The sequence below is a fragment of the Plecotus auritus genome, assembly GCF_963455305.1.
Source record: "Plecotus auritus genome assembly, chromosome: 7".
Classification (NCBI taxonomy): Eukaryota; Metazoa; Chordata; class Mammalia; order Chiroptera; family Vespertilionidae; genus Plecotus; species Plecotus auritus.
The window spans coordinates 63,713,287-63,739,786 of record NC_137774.1 but is presented as its reverse complement, the minus strand read 5'-3'; the positions used below and the strand labels follow the sequence as shown (position 1 = coordinate 63,739,786).

General features: G+C 39.2%; 1 protein-coding gene across 10 annotated transcripts in view; it reads right to left on the bottom strand.

Annotated features, from left to right (window-relative positions):
• TNRC6A (trinucleotide repeat containing adaptor 6A) overlaps window positions 1-26,500 on the bottom strand; it is a 195,118-nt gene that overhangs the window by 30,347 nt on the left and 138,271 nt on the right. For 6 of the 10 annotated variants that reach the window (XM_080681714.1, XM_080681710.1, XM_080681716.1 and 3 more), the window contains one exon: window positions 10,724-11,113. The exons of 2 other annotated variants lie outside the window; for them this stretch is intronic. In XM_080681714.1, the coding sequence (XP_080537840.1) occupies window positions 10,724-11,113 (390 nt within the window). Of the gene's footprint in view, window positions 1-8,184; window positions 8,275-10,723; window positions 11,114-26,500 lie in introns of those variants that run through there. 2 more of the 10 variants (XM_080681715.1, XM_080681711.1) reach the window with 2 other exon arrangements.

The following is a 26,500-nucleotide window of genomic DNA, read 5'->3' as shown; positions in this document are numbered from 1 at the left end:
ATGCAGATGGGTAAGGGCAAGTGAACAGGCCAAACTTAAGGAAATGTATTAGAAATACAGGGATGGACAAAAGTACAATTACAGTTGCAATACAAATATAATAATTAATAAGTAATATAAGAATAAACTCTGTGTCACATACTCACAACTGTAAAACCTACTTTTGCCCACTCCTGTATATTAGGAATCTTTCCCTAGCCTTTCTTTCTTAGAACAACTGTTTATTTATTTTTAAATATATTTTTATTGACTTCAGAGAGAGGAAGGGAGAGGGAGAGAGAGATAGCAACATCAATGATGAGAGGGAATCATCGATCTGCTGTCTCCTGCACGCCCCACACTGGGGATCAAGCCCACAACCTGGGCACGTGCCTTGACTGGGAATCAAACCGTGACCTCCTGGTTCTTTGGTTGACGCTCAACCACTGAACTACGATGGCTGGGCTGTTTATTTTTAAATCCTCACCGGAGGACATACTTAGAGGGAGGGAGGGAGGGAGAGTAAGAGAGAGAGAGAGAAACATCAATGTTATAGAGAAACACTCTACAAGTGCCTTGACCAGGAATCGAGGCAACCTTTTGGTGCACACAACGCGATGCTCAACCAACTGAGCCACTTTGGCCAGGCTAGAATAGCTTTTTCACATATCTGTTTGGGGTACTATAACAAGTTTTTAAGAATTATAAAGTCTTTTCCATTATATCTCCATTCATTGGTGTTCATATTCAACCTGAAATATTGCAGACAAGTTTACAAGGTCTTTGCTATTATATTTCCATTTCCTTAGTGTTTACATTCAACCTGAGATATGCACCCAAGAAAGAACCATTTCAGTTCTCTCTTCTTCATAAAAATTTAACTTATCTGCATAGCCATAAGTTAATCGAAAGACAAAAGAAAAGTTAACTAATATTTTGAAGATCACCGAATGACTATGATTAAAAATCAATTGCTGGCCCTAGTTGGTTTGGCTCAGCAGATAAAGCATCGGCCTGTGGACTGAGGGGTCCCGGGTTCGATTCCAGCCAAGGGCACATGCCCGGGTTGTAGGCTCGGTCCCCAGTGGGGGGCGTGCAGGAGACAGCCGGTCAATGATTCTCCCTCATCATTGATGTTTCTATTTCTCTCTCCCTTTCCCTTCCTCTCTGAAATCAATAAAAATGCATTTTCTTAAAAAATCAATTGCTGATATTGAAGACTATTAATGATCAGTCATATAACCCAATAATCTTACATTTACTGCTATATATTATCATCTAGTTACTTTACAGCAGGCAGTTTTAGTGCTTCTAACTCAGTTTAAGGATCTGGTATAGTTAGCAATTCCTCACAGAAGATGGCTGCATTTTGACAGTCCTTAGGGGGTAGCTTACATTTCAGTTCTGTTTAGAGAAGTAATCAACATATGCAGTGCTTTTATTTTTATGTATTTATTTAAATATATTTTTATTGATTTCAGAGGAGAAGGAGAGGAGAGATAGAAACATCAATGATGAGAGAGAATCACTATCAGCTACCTCCTGCACACCCTATACTGGGCCTGCAACCTGGGCATGTGCCATGACCAGGTATCGAACCCTGACCTCCTGGTTCATAGGTCAATGCTCAACCACTGAGCCATGGCAGCCTGGCTGCAGTGCTTTTAACACACATGCTCAAGTCATGCCCTAGACCTAATGAGCCCACCACTGGGTTGTAGGCCTAGAAAATAAATGTAACTCACTATTAGGATATTACTAATAAGAAAATCAGGTCCTATTAGTAACACCATTTTCTCTCAAAGCACTACTGTTAAGCAGCAAAAGGTGATGGAATGAGATAGAGTAGCAGAAAAAAGTACTACCACAGAGATACCAAAAATGTATATATAATTCAACATATATTTATTTTAAAGTTTTATAAGTGACTGATTTTCACTCCATTTAAGAATCATTTTAAAAAGATATATATATATGTATACACACACACACACATCTGTATTGATTTCAAAGAGGAAGGGACAGGGAGAGAGAGAGAAAGATAGAAACAAATGACGAGAGAGAATCAATTGTTTGGCTGCCTTCTGCACGCGCCTCCCTCCCCCGCCCCGCACCGGGGATCGAGCCCGCAACCCAGACATGTGCCCTGACCGGGAATTGAACTGTGAACCAGGTTGATGCTCAACCACTGAGCCGCAATGGCCGGGCAAGAACCGTTTTGTTAAGCTGACATCTTTCAGTACCCACAGGAAATTAAGGGTATCAAAAAACCAGTCCGTCATACTAGATAAAAAGAAATCAGCATGCCAGCACCTGAACTACCAGCAACAACACTCAGCACTACGGCCCATGTGCTTCATGGGCACTTTGTCAGAGTCCGCGAAGCAACCCTAGAACACAGGCAACTGCCTCCTGCCCCTCTCGAGGTACCTTCTCCCCAAAGAAAAAAATAATCCCACTTATTTACTCACTTTCCTCATCTGAGTAAGATTTATCCTTGATTCCTTCCTGTGCACAGCAAATTCAAACGTTACCAAGCCCCAAATCCAGGGGTCTTCAAACCTTTTAAACAGGGGCCAGTTCACTGTCCCTCAGACCGTTGGAGGGCCGGACTATAGTTTAAAAAAAAAAACTATGAACAAATTCCTATGCGCACTGCAGGCCCGGGACGAGTCGGCTGCTAAGCAGGACAGGCAGCGGCAGCCAGCGGGCCGGATAAATGTCCTCGGCGGGCCACATGTGGCCCGCAGGCCGTAGTTTGAGGACACCTGCAAATCCATCCACTTTTCTCCAAATCTAAAGCAATGAAGCCACCATCATCGCCTCTTTACCAGCTATAGCAAAAGTATTTCTGTTGCCATTATTTGCTCTTTAGTGTATGTATATGTGTATGTGTGTTGCCACATCCATACAGCAGGAATAAGAATGTAAGATTGGGAATATTAGACAAAATTACCCAAGTTGAAAATAAAGGAAGGGACCTGAAATTTAACAATGAAACATCAGATACATTCCCATAACAGGAAAAAGATGGAATATTTGTCATCAGCACTACTAATCAATCTTGTGCTAGAAATACTAACCAATAAAATATGATCCCAAAATGAGGCAAAGATAGTACAAAAGAAACAGAAAAGATTGACATTTTAAAAATAATAGTTTTCTATACTCCAGGAATAATCAACAAGAAAATATAATGGAAAAAAAGAGCCTCATTGTAACAGCCACAAAAAACTATAAAGCAACCTGGAATAAAGCTACAAAAACCCTTCAAGTAACACGTGATTGAATTTATTGCATGCCATATTGAAGGCAACTTGGTGAGTACAAAATTTTCTCAACAGGAAGCTGCAACGATATTTGAAGTTTAATCCAATTATAAGAAATGGCTAACAAGAGTCTGTAACTTGATTAGGAGTGATTAAAAATTCATATAAAACAAATGAGAATTTTTAAAAACCTCAAAAAGAAGAGTGCCCGAGTGGGAAGGGGGCAGGAGAACGGCATCTCCTGAGTTAAACAGCACTGCCCTGCCAGAGCATCTAAGCACTTCAACTGAGCAGAGAGCAACCAGAAGCATGCTGAAGGTTAGCTTTTAAAATCCATAGGAGAAAAGGAAGGTACAATACTTTAAAAAGGTTTTTTAAAATGAGGCAATTTTCCAAATAAATCTAAGTGTTGAAAGAGGAAAACATGACATTATCAGCGAATGAGAACTTTCTATACATAAAATCAAAGAAAGAAATTTACAAAATGGGAGATTTGACTACTTGCCAAAAAAGTAAAGCTTTTAAAATGTCAACATACATCAAAAGTGAAAAAAAGAAGAAGAAAAGCCAGTAAAATACACATTTTCAAACTAACTCTATCATAGACATTGAATTGTTAGTGAAAATTTCTCTCAGGATCTGGTCCCAACTTCGTTTGGAGGTGGTGGTGGTCTAAATTCGCCTTCTGCTATGTATTCTAGTAAAATAAGGAGAGATGCCAACAGTAATTATTCGATAAAATTCCATTTTTTAACTTGGAACTTAACTTGATACTTCCAAAAACACTAAATTAAAAGACTCTTTCAAAATTGCATTTACCAAGGGTGAATCACAAGGACCTTTTTAGTTATGGAAAATGTTGCAGCTTAGCTACAAAATGCAGGGGGGGGGGGAAGGGTGTGTGTGCGCGTGCGCACGCGCGTGTGGATAATAATCTAACAAGCTGTAAAAGAATAAGACTCCTCGCCCTAGCCGGTCTGGCTCAGTGGATAGAGCGTCGGCCTGTGGATTCAAGGGTCCCAGGTTCGATTCCGGTCAAGGGCATGTACCTTGGTTGCGGGCATATCCCCAGTAGGGGGTGTGCAGGAGGCGGCTGATGGATGTTTCTCTCTCATCGGTGTTTCTGGCTCTCTCTCCCTCTCCCTCCCTCTCTGTAAAAAATAAATAAAATATATTAAAAAAAAAAAAAAAAAAGAATAAGACTCCTCAACAATCACAACTAAAACATTTCCCAGTCAGACTATTTCAGATTTGGAAGAAGACAAATAATCTAGTTCCTTACAGACAAGGAAGCTAAAACCCATAATTATAAATGATCTGGAGAACACATGTATAGAAACATGATTAAGTAGAAGATGACCATAAAACTCTTACAGGAAATAGTAAGAAACAGTGCAGGTGGAGCAAAGGGCACAATGGAGTTTTGCTGAGTGTATGCAAAATACAAAATTTTATACACTGCACTGCTGAGGCAACTAAGATTTGGATGACTGTACTTCACTGAGAAACAGCTGATGTCCAAAATATCACCAGCATCCTGCTCTCACACACAATTACCTTAGGGAGTGGAGCAGCTCAAGCACGACCCCTGAGAAAGAATGCAACAGTGCACCACACAGCACCTGCCCAGGACCACCAGAGAGCACGTGTGGGGCAGGACAAAGACTGCAGATAAGTCACGTGATTAATTCAGGATGAAATTAGAGCCAGGAAAGCTCATATATTTTTCTTATTAAATTTTTAGCATATTTAGATAAATATGTGCTTTCTGCCTTGAAGACTTTCAATCTCTCCAGAAAGGAAAGACCTTAAGAAATAAGTAATACTTGAAGTTTTACAGTATTTCAGAAAGTATGAAATGGTATCATTGGAAATATGAGAATCTTAGATGTATAATTTCAAGTATCACTTACATGAGAAAATACTAAATGTTTCTTTCAGTCATTCTAGTCCAGGGTTTGGCAAACTTCTTCTGTAAAAGTCCAATCAGTAAATATTTTAGGTTTTGCCAACCAGGTGTTCCCTGTGGCAACTACTCTGCCAATGAATACTCTGTCACTGTAGCTTGAAAGCAGTCAGACAACATGCAAAGAACTGGGAGTGGAGACCAACAGGCTACAAGCCAACCTCTGTTCTAGATTAAAGACAATGGTGATACCACAACTAAATGTAACACGTGGATCATGACTGGATTCTGGTTTGAGAACTGGGGTGGGGAGGTGGGGGACAGCTAAAGGGCATTCTGGGGCTGGGCTCTGGATCAGAGGATGAGTGCCTTGGCCAGGCCAATGGTGGCAGCAGTGCAGACGAGAGAGGAAAGCTCAGAGACACTGTGGAGTTAAAGTCAGCAGAGCATGGTAAACCCATGACCTTAAGAAAGAAGAGGGGAGTCAAGCATGATTTTAAGATTTCTAGATGGGTGACTGGATGAATGGGGATGCCAAACTTCTGAGTAATGGAATCAGGAGGAGAAACTGGCATGTGGTAAGATAATGAGTTCAATTTTGGACATGTTGAGCATGATGAGCCCCAATCAGCTGAAAACATCCAGACTGGAACATGTGAACCTAAAAATGGGAGTGATCTGAAACAAAGCTATGGGAAGGAATAAAACCTGAAAACTGGTCAATGAAAAATGAAAAAATTAAAGGGCTTTAAGAAGAAAGTGAACAATAAAACATGTAGATACCTATTAAGTAAAAATAAAAGTCTGTTTTTTATCACATTTAAAAGTAAAATCAAGTCTGTACTTGACATTCACAGATCAGTGAGTGACCTTGGAAAGAGCTATGTTATTAATCAAGTGAGTAGAGTCAGATTACAAAGGACTGAAGTAGACTGCAAGTATAGGCTACTACTTCAAGAACTCTGAGACAAAGTGGAGGAAAGAAATTCTATAATAGTCTCAAGAGAATGGGAGTTTAAAGGAATTTATTTTAAAGGGTGATAGAGACTTGAGTATGTTCATAGACCAAGGGGAAGGTACAAGTTGAGTGAGAAATGGAAGCTACAGGACAGCAAGGATATGTACCACATTCACTGAAAAGATAGCAAGCCTGGCCGGTGTGGCTCAATGGTTGAGCACTGGCCTATGAACCAGGTGTCATGGTTCGATTCCCAGCTGGGGCACATGCCTGGGTTGCATGCTCCATCCCCAGTAGGGGGAGGGGAGGGTGCAGGAGGCAGCCAATTGATGATTCGCTCTCATCATTGATGTTTCTAACTCCCTCTCCCTTCCTTCCTCTGAAGTCAATAAAAACATAAAACAAAAAGAAAAGACAGTGAAGAGCACAGGTGGATGGACAGTATTTTAATCTTTAAACATCACTGGAAATTTTAAAGTTAACATTTTTTCATTAGTATTTCCCCCAAGTCTTGGTGTTTCACCATTATAGGTCAATGTCCCTGAGCTCCTTTAAAAAAAAGTTCTAAAGCAAGAAAGGGTACAAAGAATAATATAAAAACACCTGCATGCTGCTCACCTTAAGAAATATACTACTCACTTTAGTATGAAACCCCTGTGTAACCCTTCTATTTACTAGTATATCTCCTTCCTTTCCTATTGCATAACCAAGTAGTAACTTCTCAAAATGCTGTATTTTAATTCATCACTTAAGCAATACATTAAGTTGTTTTGTATGCTTTATATTTTATACTAGAGGCCCGGTGCACGAAATTTGTGCACAGGTGGGGCGGGGGGGGGGGGGAGGGGGGTCCCCTCAGCCCAGCCTGCACCATCTCCAATCAGGGACACCTTGGGGGATGTCCGACTGCCAGTTTACGCCCGATCTCAGGGACTGGGCGTAAACCAGTAGTCGGACATCCCTCTCACAATCCTGGACCACTGGCTCCTAATCGCTCACCTGCCTGGTCATCCAGAACTGCCCCTACCCTCCCCCCCCGCCAGCCTGGTCACCCCCAACTGCCTCCCCTGCTGGCCTGGTCACCCCCAACTGCTCACCCCTGCCAGCCTGGTTGCCCCATGCAGCCTGCTGTTCAGTCATTTGGTCGTCCCTCACTAACCCCCCTGCCGGCCTGGTCGCCCCACACAGCCTGCTTGTTCAGTTGTTTGGTCATCCCTCACTAACCCCCCTGCTGGCCTGATCACCCCATGCAGCCTGCTTGTTCAGTCATTTGGTTGTCCCTCACTAACTCCCCTGCCAGCCTGGTTGCCCCACGCAGCCTGCTTGTTCAGTTGTTTGGTCGTCCCTCACTAACCCCCCTGCTGGCCTGGTCGTAGGCAGCCATCTTGTGAGGAAGTGAGGGTTAATTTGCATATTACCTCTTTATTATATAGGGTAAGTGATACCATACTGTGAAGAAACAGAAAGACATTCTTGGGACAACCAGTAGAAATGTGTGTCCCCCTTTTGCTTAGGGGTGATCATAATACTATGGCTGTCCTTATTCTTAGGAAATTACCTGTGGAAGTACTTAAGATGAAGAGAAATGAATGTTTGAGCACACATGTGCACATGTATGTCTATATGATGGGGGAGGGTGTGCATAGGTAACTAGTAACAACCAATAGATTTGGGTGGACAGCATATAGGGGTTCACTGTCCTATTTGTTCAATGTCTCTGTATTTATCATGTAAGCTGGACAATAAAATGTGGGTTGGGAACCCTTTGGCCCACAAGAACAATACTGCAGCCAGCCCTGTTAAGCATTGGTCCTCTGCAAATTCCAGTGTCATTTGGGCAGTAGCAGGGCCTGATGCTTCACGGCTCTAAGGAATCAACTGCAAAAGGTCTCAGAGCACCAATGGAAACCGTCACTAAGTGTTTAAGCTCAGCTTGCAGAGTTGTTTGGTTTGACCAGCACAGGATTCTAAAAAATGTGACATGAGAATGTAAAGATATTTCAGGCAGGGTACAAAAATCAGTACATTTACCCCTGCTCCCATCACTCCCTTTCACCTCTAAAATCACTTACCTGACAGCTCGTGAAGGCATTTTAGTTTGCGACCTCTGATTTATAAAGTACCCAATCTCATGTAGGTACTATCCCTACTCCCAGACTGCACTGAATAAATGAGAAATGCATTATATGAGAAAAAGGGAGACACATCCAGCATTGCACAAAGACTGTAAATACATTTCTATGTATGTACTGAATGTAGTTATTTAAATGTCAACTCTACTCCATTAACTATCTCTATTCAGGAAACAAAAAGCCAAATGTAAATACAAATAGACAAAAATGAAAACAGATCGGCCCCCACAATTCTGAACTGCATATAGTTCACAACACAGAAAGCCTGTCTCTGGGCCACTGCTTGTGCTGTGATGCTGTCCACAACACTGCTCCTCACAACCACCAGGCTAAATTAAGGGTTGGTCACTATATTGTTATATTAACCTTTCAGAAGCTGGGACAAAGTTAACTGTCTAAGAAGTCTTCCCTGATTGACAGATACCTAGGGGTCTATTCTGTGGCTAAAGTTTCTACAACGATTCCTAGCAGCACCACAAAGAAATTTTAAAGTAAATGTGTGACATCTGCTGGTAGGTGGGAATTCGCAAATGTTTACAGAGACAAAAGCACAAATCTGGTTCTCCTGCAGAATGCTTTTCCTCAACATCTGCACTCTAGCTGCCAGGACTAATTCAGACTGCAGTCAGGCAGCTGCACTCTCCTCACTTCCACCCACCCTCTGTATGAACGCTGTTTGCGCTTGTCAAGTCCTTTTGGAACCGGTGGGATACTTTTCCTTCTCAGACTCTTGTGAAGACATCTTCCTATGCCCACATCTTAGGCCTTCTTGTCATCTGAACATACATCTGTAACACTTTTGGATTTTTTGAACCATATCCCTTTTTGAGAAGCAAGACTCTTACACTCTAGTTGTTTACATTTCAAAAACAGCTTTGTTCTTTCATTTCCCAAACTGAAAAAGCATATTCAACATATATCATTTTCTCAATTTACCACCCACTTCCCTGTTTAATTACCATACCACTATTGCTTAGCTTGCAGTAGGTACTCAAGTATTGTATAATAACCTCTCCTAAGGTTTTAACTGCATTTCTTATTATGCTGATGACTCAATACATCTGCTTCCAATCTGACTTCCCAGATGAACTTGAAACCAACTTATCAATTGTTTAGCATCAGGACTGTGTCTAAAGCAGACTCTTCTTCTGAAAGTGGAGGTCCTCTGTTCAACTTCTGGGGGAGAGAATTCATCCAGTGCCAAAGCTATTTGCTTTAGGCATGTCACATAATTCAATCCTCAGAGCAATCTCACAGGTTGGATATTACTGCTTACACTGACAGAGTAGGAAAGGGGCTCAGGTGAGCTGAGTGATCTAGCCAAGCTCACATGGTAATAACTGTCTGGAGGGGAGGGAGTATTAACTCAGGATGATAATTCAAGTTTTTATCCTTTCCAATAACAATATGCTGTTCTAATTACCTACGCTAGAAAAATTGCATTTCTGTCCTCTTCCTTCTTACCCATCACAGCCAGTATGTTGCCAAAGCACAGCATGGTTGTTATGAGCATAGCTATGGAGTCAGACAGACACTGCCGAGTCCAGACTCTGCTACTTATTAGCTGTGAAATACCATAATACGTAGAGCAGCTCCTGCTCCATAGGCAGAGCGTAGAAAGAGACAGTGACATCTGCCTGGGACAGTAGAGAGAGCTGCTTGGGTGAGATTCACACACATGGAGCATGTAGGTGGAGCCACGATACGAAAACCAGATCCATTTGGCTCCAGAGACTTGATTCATTGCCAGTATCCTAGTGTTGCCATGTGTGGGAACCTTGATTCTCAATTCTCTATCTGGCCTGTGATAAAAGCTTCAAAATATTTTGAAAAGAGAATGGACAAAGCAACCAACCCTCAGAACCTATCAGAACAACATGTCGTAATACATTGGGCTTTGAGAAAATTGTAACCACACACGAGATGTACTTTCTGCCTCACAATCATTAGTGAGCTGAGAAAAGCCACTCTGAGGCAATAACTGAAGGCATGTGCTGTGTGAATATGATTTTCATGAGTGGTAGCCTTTCAATGGCACATGGTAACTGAGTGATCTAGGCAAGTTATTTCATGGCTTGGTGCCTCAGTTTCCTCCAATGAAAAGTGGAGAGAAGAACAACTTATACCTTACAGGGTTGCTGAGGATTAAATGCAATAATATGTCTAACTGCTTAGAATATAACTTGAGGGAAGTGTTCAATTTTAGTTATAGTCGCATGATCAATTTTAACTCTAAGCTGCTTATTAAAATAGGTAGAACCTGGAGGGAGAATGATTAAGAAGATTTTTAAAGTAGGATGGACAGTGACCTTACAGGCAACATTTCAAGACTCCCTATTCATAACACCCTGTACAGATAGTTATTTTGCTACCCAGATACTAATGAATACAAATACATTACCCCAAAGCCATGAATTCATAAACCTGCTACACCGCTAGTGATGACAGCTGAAGTCTCGTAAGAAACACCTTCTCTCACCTGACTGGTTTTTGCTGTTCTGCACCTCTCCGTTATTTTGTGGCTGTTGGTTTGTTAAAGCACTGCTTTCTGACTGGCTGCTTAACACTTTAACAGCAGATCCCAGGTTTGCTGCTATGACAGGAAAATGCTGACCCCTCTTTAGAAGCTGCTTATGTTCCTGGTGGCGGAATCGTGGTGGTACTTCACGAGGATACCGAGGCAAGGCCTGTGGTGGCTGCGGCTGCTGTGGCTGTGGCTGCTGTGGCTGCTGCTGTGGCGGCTGCGGCTGCTGCTGACTGTTGGCTGTGGCTCGTTTGGCATTATTATTAGTGCTGGTTGCTGTGGAAGTGCCGTTATTAGAGTTGGCAGGCTGAGGCTGGCTTACACTGGGCTTTATCTGTTCTGGCACTGATCCCGACAAAAGAAAAGGGGTGGAAAAGATTAGCCAGTAAAGTGTACCTCCATAGTTAGCCATCTAAGTAAAAAGGCACTAAGAAAAACAATCCTAAAGGAATAAAACTTTAAATGTGTGGGGATATCCTCATTCACGGGCTCGTTTTCCTAGGAGAGATCACTACCAGCAGTCATGTTGCCTTCTGCTAACTCCCTATCCAGCGAGGTCATGGAGACCACCGCCATTCCTGGGTCCATGACAGCTTGTGCTTACCATCCCTAGTCCATTCTCTGATTGGAGAACAAGCACTGATTATACAACTATGGAACTCACAATAAAGTTTTGGTAACCCTAAAAGAATCCTCAATTCCCTGGTAACTGTTCTTAATCTGCTTCATGTTTAATGTATTTGGCCTCTATTTTTCATCTTTGAAAGACAACACAACACAAAAACAAGAGTAGAAAACAATGTCACCCTGGCCGGTGTGGCTAGGTGGTTAGAACATCAGCCTGATCACTGAAGGGTTGTGGGTTCAATCCCCAGTCAAGGGCATACAACTGAGTTGCAGGTTTGGTTCCCTGGCTAGGACACGTGCAGGAGGCAACCAATCGATGTGTTGTTCTCACATAGATGTTCCTCTTTCTCTCCCCTTCCCTCCCCTCCACTCTATCTCTTAAAAAAAAAAATCAATGGGGAAAAATATCCTCAGATGAGGCTTGAAAATAGAAGAAAGGAAAAAAATAATCTGTTTCCTTACAAAAAGGCAAAGTTAATGTTTTTGTGTTAAAATGTAAAGTCTGAATCAAACTGAGAACAGGGAAGAAAATACAAAGATAACAGGTTGAAATCTATGAGACTAATCAAAATTGGAGAAATGAATCTCAGAAATAGCTATTTGTCTACGATATGAACAACCAGAAACTACAAATAGTGAATTTTTGAACTCCTAGAAGAGATTAAATAAACAAATGGACAGACATGCCTTAAGCCAGTTAAGGTATGCCCAATCTCTACAGAGAGACAGTACGGTACACGAACTTCTGATACGAGACTGACCTGGTTTCCAGCCCAGGTTGCCTTCCCTAAACTCTGTGCCTTTGGGCAAGGTGCAGGAAGCTAATTGAGCCCATGGCTCAGGGATAAAACTGTGCAGGGCTGTCCTTAGGTTACATATGTGGATTGTTCACAGGGCACCAAACACAAGGCTATATAAAGTGGCACAATACCACCTTCAACTTCTGTAGCAGCTTAATGTTTCTGTGAGATTCTGATGCATCTTTACAAATGCCACTGTCACATAAATAAAGTGAAATGTCTCCACATGAGTTGTGAAGACTGTTCAAGGGTTAAAACCTCCAGGCCTGAAATTAAAACAGCCACGACTCCCTAGCTGGGTTATCCCTGTCTTTCTCCTTGTGTATACAGTACAGTCTTGTTCTAGTATCCAGCATAATGTAAACACTCAGTAAACAGAAGCTATTACTGTGGCCCAAATAAAACAAGTGTTTATTCAAATGCCTACAGTGCGTATGATGCTGTGATAAATTGTTGGTCACCTGTGTTGTTTCCAATAGTCACCAAATTTCCACTTACACACCCTCAGTTCTACAGCCTCCTCTCATTTAACAATCTAGCCCCACTAGTGTTTCCCTTCTCTGAAGAAACTGATGGCTTTAGATTATATCACTAACAATTTTTTAAAAATGTTTTTATTGATTTTTAGAGAGGAAGGGAGAGGGATAGCAAGATAGAAACATCAATGAGAGAGGAACCTCACTGATTGGCTGCCTCCTGCACATCCCCTACCGGGGATCAAGCCCACAAGCTGGGCAGTTACCCTGTCTGGGAATTAAACAGACGATCTCTTGGTTCCTGGGTAGATGCTCAGCCACTGAGCAACACTGGCTGGGCAATACTTATTTTTTTTAATTCCTCACCTGAGGATATTTTTTCCACTGATTTTCAAACAGAGTGGAAGGGTGGAAGGAGGATTGGGGGAGAAAGAGAGAGTGAGAAACATCAATGTGAGAGAGACATATCAATTGGTTGCCTCCCACATGTGCCCAACTGGGGTTGGGTATCAAAACCATAAGTGAGGTACGTGCCCTTGACTGGGAATCGAACACACAACACTTTGGTCTGTGGGCTGACACTCTAATCACTGAGCCAAACCAGCCAAGGCAATACTAACATTTTTTAACATATGATTTTGGCCTCTTATTTAAAAATATATTTATTGACTTCAGAGAGGAAGGAAGAGGGAGATAGAGATAGAAGCATCAATGATAAGAGAGAATCATTGATCAGCTGTTTCCTGCATGCCCCACACTGGGGATTGAGCCTGCAACCATGACATGTGCCCCAATAGGGAATCGAACCATGACCTCCTGGTTCATAGGTTAACGCTCAACCACTGAGCCACAACAGCCAGGCTCCTTTCCATTTTTTTTTTTTTTCAGGGCAACTGAAAAGCCTCTTATTAATTATCATTTGGGCCAAGTACATTCTAGGTCTAATTTCTTTATGTATGAAATCTTTGTCTCCCAGAAAATTTAATGCTCCCAGAATGTAGCAATAATGTATATTCCTTTGTCATGAAAAATATAGCGCATTGGATATTCTAAAGTACCTCTGAAACAACAAAAAAGTGTATGTAATTATAAAATTATAAGGAAAAAAAAAAAAACTTTAACTCAGCTTTTACACACTTAGTCCTGGGACTCAGAGTGGTATTTGGCCTTGAATATACCTGTAAGTGGTAGAGCTACACTCTGCTAAAAAAACAGGCTTTCCTGCTACTTTATTAAGAGGAAATGATGGTGACAGCAATTTAATACCCAAACAAGATGATATTTGTATGAGAGGAACAGGAAAATGTTCTTTAATGCAGTCAAGGAATCAGAATATAACCTATATAAAACACTTGAATGACCCTCATGAAGACATGTACGAGAACCCTAACACTACCTCAAAAGTGACTGGGAATTCGAAAGCAGGATTTACATGCCACCCAGCAATTCCACTCCTATTTCAAAAAATTGCTGTTCTTATCAGTCAAGGAAACTAAGGCTAAGATAGGTATTCAGTTCTGGGGCTAGAAGTAAAAACATTAAGACAAAAAAATAACGCAGGAAAAAAAACCCAAAAACATCTAAGACAATGTAATTATTAATTACAAAATGAAACTAAATAACCTGAAGTTAAATCTCAAGCGTAAACATGAGATGCAGTAGTAAAGAGCAAAGGAGAAACTAACAGTGTATGTAGGTGGAATGGAGGGCAAAGTTGCTGGGTAATAACTATAAATAAATACTATAAAATTTATTTAAAATATTGGCTATTTTGCATGTGTAGTTAAAACTTAGGATAACCATATCAGTAAATATCCAAACCATTGGAAGAAGAAAAAAATGAAAAAAGAAAACTTGATCCATTCAACAGATACAGAAAATGCAATAAAAAGAACTATCCCAATATTGTCGTTAATAAATGTGCATGTGTTAAATTCACTTGTTAATTAAAGCTCTTAAACGGAGTTAAGAAAATAAAAATCAAACTTAAGGAATATACTTTGTAAAAATTGCTCCTGAGCCCTAACCAGTTTCGCTCAGTGGGATAGAGCGTCAGCCTGTGGACTGAAGGTTCCCAGGTTCGATTCAAGTCAAGGGCACATGCCTGGGTTGCAGGCTTGATCCCCAATAGGGGTGTGCAGAAGGCAGCCAATCAATGATTCTCTCTTATCATTTATGTTTCTTTTTTTTTTTTTAATATATTTTATTGATATTTTACAGAGAGGAAGGGAGAGGGATAGAGAGCTAGAAACATCGATCAGCTGCCTCCTGCACACCTCCCACTGGGGATGTGCCCGCAACCAAGGTACATGCCCTTGACCGGAATCGAACCCGGGACCCTTCAGTCCACAAGCCGACGCTCTATCCACTGAGCCAAACCGGCTTCGGCATCATTTATGTTTCTATCTCTCTCCCTCTTCTTTCCTCTCTGAAATCAATACAAATATGTTTTAAAAAAAATTGCTCCTGAAACAAAACAATGCAGGGAAATTGGGGGTTGGGGGATGGGGATGTAGAAACAGATACTACCAAGAAATGCTAACAAAATTTAAAGAAAGCAGCAGTAATATCAGATTTTTTAAATTCAAGGAGAAAAGCATTATAAAGGCTAAGAGATATTCTGTGTTTATTAAAAAATAAATTAAAAAGATATAAATAGCTAAGTACTTTTATATATCAAACCTTAGTCTCAAAATATGTAAAACCAAATGGAGACAGACTGAGAAAAACTGAATAAAAGCAAAACAATATACTCTGAAAACAGATAATATAACACCTTTTTGACAAGTACCCAAGAAACAGTAATAAAAAGTACACACACACACTCTCTAAAGAAAACATCAACAAACTGCAAAAAGTAGAAGACAGATATTTCTGAATTACAATGCAATCACAGTAGAAACAATAAAACTAGCAAATAAAATTGCCTTAAATAAATTTTGAGTTAAGTAATAAGTACCAAAACTGCAGGGTTATCAAGAAAATAACAGCAAAAACAACATACATAATAAATTTTAAGATACGACTAAACCAGTGCTCAAAGAAAAATTCATAGCCTTAATTATTTTCAGCAAACAAGAAAGAATATAATGCATCCAACTCAAAAACAAATCAAAGGAAGCAGAAAGAAGGAATTAGTAAAGATAAAATAGAAATCAATGACTTTAAAAGTGAATCAATAAATCCAAGGCATGGTTCTATGGAAGAATAAACTACTAATTAATCTGATTTTTTAAAATTTAAAATAGAAAAAAAGAAAAGATTTTCTAAAATTAAGGTATTTCTTTAAGCTCAACTCTATAAATAATTTGAAAAGCTGGAGGAGGGAAGCATTTAATACTGATCTCAGAAGAGGGAGGAAAAATACACAGATTAGTAAGCATAGAAGAAATTTATAAAATCACCAATCAGTCTCAGATGGTTTCAATGATCAATATAACCATGCATTCCTTTTTCTTACTAGCATACTTTAAAGAAACAGCATAAGATGGAACATAAACATAACATACTTTTAAAGAAACAGCATAAGATGGAACTTTACCATAAGTCAGACAAAATTGTAGTACTCCCAAACAATGGGGGGGGGGTGAAGGGGGACGACACAGATAGAAACAGTACTTGGAATATATAAAAAAAAAAAAGACAATTTCAAATTTAGAGATTCTAGAAAGACAAGGAAGTACTATGTACAAGTACCCAAGAAACAGTCATAAAAAGCTCTCTCTCTCTCTCTCTGTCACACACACACACACACACACCCCCTCTCTCTCTAAAGAAAACATCAACAAATTGCAAAAAGTAGAAGACAGATATTTCTGAATTTATTGAATCTATGCCAATTAAAACAGAAAGTACTGGTTCAAAAGACTGGCTGGATTCAAATTTTGGCTCTGCAACTTACTGGCTGCATGACCATGATATGACTAAACCACTTATTTTGAGTCTAAGGTTTGATATATAAAAGTACTTAGCTATTTATATGGGCAAGGTACTTAAACCACTCTGTATCTCTGCTTCCTCAATCTGTAAAAATGGGAGTAAGTATTAATACCTACAAAAGGTAGGGTTGTTGTGAGGCTTTGAAAAGATAATAAGTATAAACCACTAAGAATGCACTAGCACATGGTTAGAACTCACTAAAAGTTAGTGATTACTATTACCATCTAGGTTAAGAAAAGGAGGAGGAATAAGGATGATCCCCCAAGTTGCTGGTCTGGAATCTGGGCAAACAGTGGTACCATTACCAAGATATGAAATAGAACACAAAAATTAAGTTTGGGCCCTGGCTGGTTTGACTCAGTGGATAGAGCATCACCCTATGGACTGGGGGTCCGAGGTTCGATTTAGGTCAAGGGCACATGCCTGGGTTGAGGGCTCAGTTCCCGGTGGGGGGCGTGCAGGAGGCAGCTGGTTGGTGATTCTCTCTCATCACTGATGTTTCTCTCTCTTTCTCTCTCTCTCCTCTCTCTCTCTCTCTCTCCTTCCTCTCCCTTCCTCTCTGAAATCAATAATAAATTAAAAAATTAAGTTTGGGAAGTATGTGAAAGAGAATGAGTTCAGTTTTTAAACGTTAGGTTTGCTGATACTGTGGGATAGCAATTCTCAAACTTTTTGGTCTCAAGAGCCCTTTCCACTTTTAAAAGATCTTTTATGTGGGTTGCATCTATAGATATTTACCATACCAGAAATTTAAAAATATTTAAAAATGCATTTAAAAACAAACTCTTTACATATTAAAATAAATACATTTTTTAAGTAGCTATTTTCCAAAACAAAAAGTTAGTGAGAAACTTGCATTGTTTTACATTTTTTTAATACCTGGCTTAACTGAAGCCAGGTGGATTCCCACATTTCTTTCCAATTTATTGTGATATCCATATTAGGTAGTCTCTAGAAAACTCTACTACATACTAATGAGGGAGTAAGAGTGAACAGACAGTCTTCCTATTATGAAAATAATTTTGACATTGTGGATCTCATGAAAGTTTCAAGCAGCCTCTCAAGAGGTCTCAAACTCAGAAAACCATGCTATAGGATAATCATGTGTAGAATGCAATTGAATAGACAGTTCTAGAGTTCAGTGAAAATCTGAACTGAAAGTACAAGTTTAGGATTCAGCATACAGGTGGAAAAGACCTAGTCACAAGCATTGCAGAATGAGAAGAAATGGCAAGACCTAAAGAATAGGTTTTGGGGGGGAGGGGTAAGGGCAGAGGGTGGGGTGGGAACCGGGTGGAGGGGAGCTATGGGGGGAAAAAGAGCAACAACAGTAATAATCTGAGCAATAAAGATTTATTTAAAAAAAATAATAAAGAGAAAAAAAGAATAGGTTTGGCCCTGGCCAGTGTGTCTAAGTGGTTAGAGCATTGGCCCATGCACCAAAGAGTCTCAGGTTCAATCCTCAGCTCCATATCATGCTAAGTGAAATAAGTCAGTCAGAGAAAGACAAGTATCACATGATCTCACTCATATGTGGAATCTAAGTAACAAAATAAACTGATGAACGGAGTGGATCCGGAGACATGGAAACATGGAACAGAGTGCAGAATCTTGGAGGGGAGGTGGGGGAGAGAGGGTGGGTGGGAGGTAATCAACCAAAGATCTTGTATGCATATATGCATAACCCATGGACACAGACAGTGGGGTGGTGAATGCCTGGGGCAGGGGGCAGAAGCGGGCTGGAAGGGGTCAATGGGAAAAAAGGGGACAAATATAATACTTTCAACAATAAATATTTGTTTTTTAAAAAAATTCTCAGCTCCAGTTGGGGGTGCATTTGGGAGGCAACCAATCACTATGTCTCTCTCACTTAGATGTCTCTGCCCACCCTCTCCACTCTCTAAAAAATCAATGGGGGAAAAATATCATCAGGTGAGGATTAAAAACAACAAATAGGTTTGCATAGCAAACAGAAGAAAAGAAGCAAAGGCAAGAATAAGTCCTAAGTGCCAGAAGGAAGGAAGAGAAGTTATTTATTTCAGTAAACAGCCTCACCATCTATTGTTACTGAAGCAGGGATATCCTCCTCCAGTTCTCTCTATCACTAAATCTAGTCCATCAACAGGTCCAGCAGATACCTCCTTGAGATAATTCAAATGCATGCTTCTGCCCTGACCGGTGTGGCTCAGTGGATAGAGCGTCGGCCTGCGGACTGAAGGGTCCCGGGTTCGATTCCGGTCAAGGGCACGTACTTTGGTTGCGGGCACATCCCCAGTGGGAGGTGTGCAGGAGGCAGCTGATCAATGTTTCTCTCTCATCGGTGTTTCTAGCTCTCTGTCCCTCTCCCTTCCTCTCTGTAAAAAATCAATAAAATATATTTTTTAAAAAAAATGCATGCTTCTGTCCCCAATGGCCCTGCTGTGATTTAGGCTCAAATCGGTTTACTCTTACAAAAACCTAACTGGTCTCCCTGGATCAGTGGTCGGCAAACTGCAGTTTGCCACTCTGTTGACTAATGAGTTTGCCGACCACTGCCCTGGATCAAGTCTTGATTACACCCCCCAACCCACCCACCCATACACACTTTCACCTCTTCCCACTTCTCTCAGCCCCAAGTTTCCTACATAATTAAAGTGCTTTCAGAATTAATCTAAAGTTCTTAGCATGGCCACTTTTCCAGTTTCATATCCTGCTACATCCACAAACTACATTTCCTTCTCTTCCACACCAAACATCTGCAATTCTGTAAAAGGTATCATGCTTTTTTCATAATATTCCTTTTGCCTAAAATGCCTTGGTACCTTTCTTGCAAATCTTATCCTACTTTCCTAGGAAACAACTAATCACCCGCTCCTACATTCAGCTAATCTTGGAAGCATTTTATGACTCCTTGGCTCTCGTAAAATTCTTAAGTATCCCTTAAACTGCATGTGCTCTTAAGTGCCGTTTTCTTATTTCTCCTCCCCTTTATCACAGGCATTTCCGACTCCACACACAGCAAATGCTAAAGCACCACTGGTTGAATGAAAAAGGTAAGAACCGTCAGCATATACGAGGTGATTGAATCCAAAGAACAATAAAGAATGGTGTTGAGGATGAAACATTGTAGAACACCGACATTCAAGAGGCGAAATAATTTCGAACCAGTAAATGAGAGGGAGGAAGAATGATCAGGAGTAGTAGAAAAAGTAAGGCAATGATGGTAGCTGGTTAGTGTGTTGCTGAATAACAAATCTCTGCTATAAATTAAGCCAGCGTCAGCAGAAAATAAGTTCAGTCAACTTGGTCCTTAATGTGGAGAGATATCCTATGTAACAACAAACTAATATTTTGAAGGGATTTCATTCAGCTGGTATAAAATATACACAGACCCACTAAAAACTTTTATTATACCTCTTCTTGTCACATTGTGACTTATCTTTTGCAAAATTTAAAGGAGGCGAGCAAACTGAACTGTCCCAGAAAAAAAATTTTTTAATTAAGAATGAAAGTATTGTTCATTTAAACCAAAATTTTCCTACAGTGTTCCAAATCAAGACTTCACACTTTGTGAAACAGTGAAATGAACCAATACTATAATTAGATTGTTAATATTTGCTACATTTATGCATTTTCTGACATTTCTTATGTAAAAACATCCTATCATTCTGTAAATCTAAAAGTCCTAAAAAAGTTTATTAATTGAAAAAAATACCATAGCAACTGTCTTATGTTCAAGTAAAAGATAAACTGTTTACTATCCAAAGTTCTAAATATACCAGAATTTGTAGAAGCAAATTTTATTTACTCTTATTAAATAATTAAAATTATTTTAAATTAATACTTTTCTAAGGCATTCAAGTTTTTTATCTTTTATTTTATTGACTATGTATTTGTATGTTTACATACTCTTAAGGTATGAAAATCCACATACATTATGTGATCTAATTAATTGAATTAAAAACTTTTTTTTTATTGGTTAAAGTATTACACGTCTCCTTTTTTCCCAGATTAACCCCCCCCCCCGCCACTGCCACCCCCGAGGGCAAGCCCCCACTGCCCCAGTGTCTGTGACCATTGGTCATGCTAATATGCATGCATACAAGTCCTTTGGTTGATCTCTAACCCCCCCTACCCCGCCTTCTTCCCGAGGTTGGACAGTCTGTTCAGTGCCACCTTGTCTCTGGATCCATTTTTGTTCATCAGTTTATGTTGATCATTATATCCCACATATGAGTGAGATCATGTGATATTTATCTTTCTCTGACTGGCTTATTTTGCTTAGCATAATGCTCGTCAGTTCTATCTATGCTGTTGCAAATGGTAGGAATTCCTTTTTTACAGCAGCATAGAATTCCACTGTGTAGATGTACCACCGTTTTCTAATCCACTCATCTGCTGAAGGGCACTTAGGCTATTTCCAAACCTTAGCTATTGTAAATTAGCTGCTATGAACATAGGCGTGCATATGTCCTTTCTGATTGGTGTTTCTGATTTCTTGGGATACAGTCCTAGAAGTGGGATTACTGGGTCAAATGAGAGTTCCATTTTTAACTTTTTGAGGAAACTCCATACTGTTCAATAATTAAAATTATCTTAAATTAATACTTTCTAAGTCATTAGAGTAAGTTTTTTATAATGCATTTTAGTATATTTATTTTAGGAAATAGTAAATAAATGACCCTCTCTTTGGCTCTCTGTAAGTTTAATAGAAACAAGAGTTTAAATATGAACCAGCCATCTATCATCTTGGATTACTCACGAAGTCCCCAAAACATCAATCACCAGGCCTTTGTACCTCAAGCTCTTCCTTTATTCTTATCCTTCTAAAGTCTACAATTTAGCTTTGCGTAAGTTTTCATACTGGCTATATTGTAAATCTTCTAAAATTATTTGAATATATGGATTTGCATCTGAATCCTTAAAAGGGCTGAAACAGTTAAAATGTTACCAGCTAAAAGTATATTTAATAAGCATTTGTAGGATAGAATGCTTTTTAAATTTTCTTTTGGCAAATTTTATATTCACCTAGAATTTCTATTTTTATCTCACTATGTATCATTACAAATAGGAAAAACAAAACTATCAAGTTAAGCTCTTAGAAGACAAGATGATATGTACTAATTAAAGCTCCTCAGAAAATATTCTCACATAAGAGCAACAATGTAAGATTTGCTTAAGCATCTTTTATATTTAAGAAAAAATTTCCTGCCTTCTCAATCAATGAGATTAGGCATAATCAATAAAATAAAGCAAAATTTCTACACTATCAGCAAGGAATACCTGGTTCTAAAGCACATATCTTCTTTAAGAGTTGGAGGATACTGCATAATATTCAGAATATGGTATTTCCAAGATCTTTGGTTAACCTGTCCATCAAATCTTATCCAAACATGAGATTCAGAAAAGTGGGATAATGAAAAATGAATTTTTCAGATAGAGGAACATGCTTTTAAAAAAAAATTAAAAAGTTAGCCCTAGCCGGTTTGGCTTGGTGGATAGAGCGTTGACCTGCGGACTGAAGGGTCCCATGTTCGATTTCGGTCAAGGGCATGTACCTTGGTTGTGGGCATATCCCCAGTGGGGGCTGTGTAGGAGGCAGCTGATCGATGCTTCTCTCTCATCGATGTTTCTAACTCTCTATCTCTCTCCCTTCCTCTCTGTAAAAATCAATAAAATATATATTTTTAAAAAGTTAGACATTTCTGAAAGTCTCTTTCATAATTTACAATTCTAGAAATTATCCCCCAAACTTTTTTCAGAATTGCTATGGGTCACTTGTTAACAAAATAGATTTTATAGCCTCACAGATTTATCAAATCAGAATCTGTTTGTTTTTTTAATGCACCATGTGGTTCTTTCTCATGTCTAAGTAAATTTGAAAAATTCTTCTAGAATCATAGCATCATGTCAAGCACTTCTGACCTCCATTTGTGACTAAAAAAAAAAAAAAGACCTAACAATCAACTAGAAATTTGTAACAAGAATAAGAAAAAAGTTCCAAACACACTAAAATAAAATAAAGTTTAAGAAGGGTTGCAAAAGTTACAGAGTAAAATATTAGTCATAAATCACTGAAGACACAAATCATTTAACAAATATAGGATGGTTAACTGATTTTTTTAAATAGAAAAAGTTCCAAATATTTAAAAATAAAGTTTAGATAAATTAAATATATAAAAATTAAGCTTTTAGAAAACATAGGCCAAAAATGTACTGAATATGGAAAAAAAAAGGTAGGGTTGGTTTTTTTTTTTTTTTTTCAGCATAAGAGTAAAAAAGAGAAACAAGAAAAATTAAGTTTGACCAAATAAAATTATGAGTACATTTTATTTTTTCAAGGAGTATGTGTGTTTATTCCAAAGTAAAAGGCAAACTGAAAAATAAGTTAAAGGGATGCATTCTCTCCCTCCCATTGCCCACCTGTTTTCCCCAAATGAAGGAAAGGAGGGGTTATTTTGGTTCAGGCTGTTAAGCCTGACAAAGGGAAGCCTTCAACAGTCACTAGAGTTCAGGACTGGAGTTCCAGCTAAGACTGTAACTCCTGCAGGCTATATAGAGTCCACAATATCATTTGGTCTGGCCCTGCCAAGGCATTAGGGGTGAGTTAATTAAATGTTTGACCTAATATAGCAGCCTAATTTTTATGTTGATAATTTTGTATATAGCCCACAAATGATATAAATACCCAAATGGCCTTTGGCAGAAAAAAGGTTCCCAACCCCTGCATAACTTATTAATTTTGCTTTACTTCTTCTGAACTTTACTTCTATATTTGCACCTTCTGTGTATGTATCCCTTACAGTGTCTGGTACTGGGCAAAAGTTAGATATTTCTACCTGGTACCCCAACCTCACAACTTCAAACATATATTATAATCCATAATGTTGAATATATTTGCATCAAATACATCAGCTGGAGTGCTAATAAGCTTCTTATACAATGAGTTCACGTAAATTGATAACAAAAACTCCAGGCCCAAGAGACAAATGGGTAAAAAACAAGAATGGGTAATTAAAAAAAGAAAAAAAGGAGACATAATTAAACATATAATATCCCATTTTACCAATACACAAGTAAATATAAATCAAGGCAATAATATACCAATCTTGGCCTACCAAGCTCACAAGGACATTATGTCCTATTCTCGTGCTACAAGACATATTGCCTGCACTATGACAGAGACACGGCACTGTGACTCACCCATGCTAGAATGGGTTCTACTTTAATGAGAGGAAAAAGCAGGTCATAGTGTGGGTGAGGATGAACTTGGAAATGATGGGGAAAACTACTTATATGTTGTTTTAAGGGGCTGAAAGGTTGCTAAGATACTGCAAACTATAGTGGTGGAAATTAAAATGTACCAAGTATCATCTGAGGCCAGACAATATAACTGGTATCTCTTTACCCTCATCGTGATTCTATAAATTTGAAATATTATTTCCATTTTATAGATTAGGCAGCTAAGGCTCAGAAAAGACTGCCCATGATCAAACATCTACAACTGAAATGCAACACCAAATCTGACCATCAGTCCAACGTTCCTTCTAGCATAAATTAAGTTTCATCTTACTTGTAAAAGCAAAATTAAACTCTCCCAGAATAAGGGAATGACTAAGTATGTGGCACAGTCACCTGGGTACAAAGTCACTTAGCATCTTTAATAAGATATCTATTACATACTCAGCATCTACTACCCTCTGGGTCCTGAGATCTATGTTATGTCATTTCATTCCCACAATATGAAATTGCCTGGATTATTTCCTTTTAGCAGAGTCAAACTGAGGATTAGAGGTTAAGGAACTTGCCCAAGTCATAGAAATAAGAACTACAAAGGCAATATTCAAATTCAAGTCTATCTGACTCAGAAGTTTGAACTTTTAACCACTATGCTGAGTCTGTGCTAAAATTCCAGGATTATCTTTAGTAGATTATTCAATGCTTTCTACTTCTGGCCAAATGTTGCCTGTAAGTACAGTAGTAGCCCCCACCCCCTACCTTATCTCCGTTTTCACTTTCCCCGGTTTCAGTTACCTCAGTCAACCCTGGTCCTAATAACATTAAATGGGAAATTCCAAAAATAAATCAGTTTAAAATTGCCTGTCATTCTGAAGATATCACTTCATCTCATCACGAAGGTATTGTATCACAAGTGTGAGTGCAGTACAGTAAGACACTTTAAAAGAAACCATATTCACCTAACTTTTATCACAGTATAGTGCTAAAAATGTTCTCTTTTATTATTTTTGTTAACCTCATATAGTGTCTAATTTATAAATTAAACTTTACCACAGGTACATATATATAAGAAAAACATACTATATATAGGGTTCAGTACTCTCCGTGGTTTCAGGCACCCACTAGGGGTCTTGATACATGTCCCTGTGAATAAGGGGGGAATGACTGTCCTGCTTTATCAGGCACATTTATAAATATATATTTTATTGGTTTTTTACAGAGAGGAAGGGAGAGGGATAGAGAGTTAGAAACATCGATGAGAGAGAAACATCGATCAGCCGCCTCCTGCCCACACCCCCTACTGGGGATGTGCCCGCAACCAAGGTACATGCCCTTGACCGGAATCGAACCTGGGACCTTTCAGTTCGCAGGCCGACGCTCTATCGACTGAGCCAAACCGGTTTCAGCTATCAGGCACACTGAGAGCTCTCACTCAGGACGCATCCTGAGGCACAGCTACTACTCTTACTACGGTAGAACCGAATTATGCAAATTATGACACATACAGTCTTTTTCCTAGTCTTGTGCTTCCTCTTACCTGGTTATAACTGATAAAGCTATTCTTGCTAATCCATACTGATTTCTACTCCAATATTTAAACCAGAAGACTCCTGATTTGTTTTCTTTGAAACTGAAGACCTATTGTGCCAAGGTAGAATCTCAGGACTCAGGACACAATTCCAGGATGCTCCCACAAGCCTCCAACTATGGGCTCATTAATACCTGAATCATGTTTTAAACAATAATTTTAAAGCTGTTTCTTGTACTCTAACAGCCCCACAGATATCATTTTCTATGTACATTATGTGAACAAGGTCAGGCAATGTGCTCCAAGTCACAACCTACCTGTGCCTCGTATCTCCTAAAATCTATGTAGTAAAGTAATCCTTTGTCAAGCCACCCAAGTTCCTAAATTTCCTTATTGTAGGAGGCTTTGAGATCTCAGGTACATATATTTACCTTTACTAAACTAAAACAAAGGTGAGAACAGAAAGGCAGCGGGGACGAGGACTTGGGTTTGTTGTTCATGTGCAATAGTGCATGGAACAGGGTTGGCACACAATAAATATTTCATAAATGTTGAAGAAAACAATGGCACTTTCTGGATCCTAAGTTTGGGATAATGAATTAGTACACAATTATTTTTCATTTTTGTTTCCCAAGACCTCATGAGATTATGAAACATGGCTGATACCGGCAGTAACAATTGGTTGGGCGTTGTCCCATGCACCAAAAGGTTGCCGGTTCAATTTCCAGCCAGGACACATGCCCAGGTTTTGGCTTGAACCCCAGTAGGGAGCATGCACGAGGCAGCTGATCAATCTTTGCTCTGAATTGATGTTTCTCTCCCTCTCTCGTCCCCCTCCCTTCTCTCTAAAATCAATTTGAAGAAATCTTTTTTTAAAAAAAGGAAAAAGTAAAGAAATACATTTTTTAATAATGAGAGGGGGGTAAATTAAACAAAGGATTAACTTTTCTTCCTTAGACTCCAACTGAGTCATCTCAGTAGTATGTATTCCAATAGTTATACTGCATCATATAACTTTATCAGCAATAAACATCTAGAAAGGAACTATTGCCCAAGCCCATCAGAAGTTGCTTTCTTATCCTTTTGAAGAATGCATGAAATGGAGGCGCTGTGAATTTTTTTTTTTTTTTTGTCAAAAGTCTCT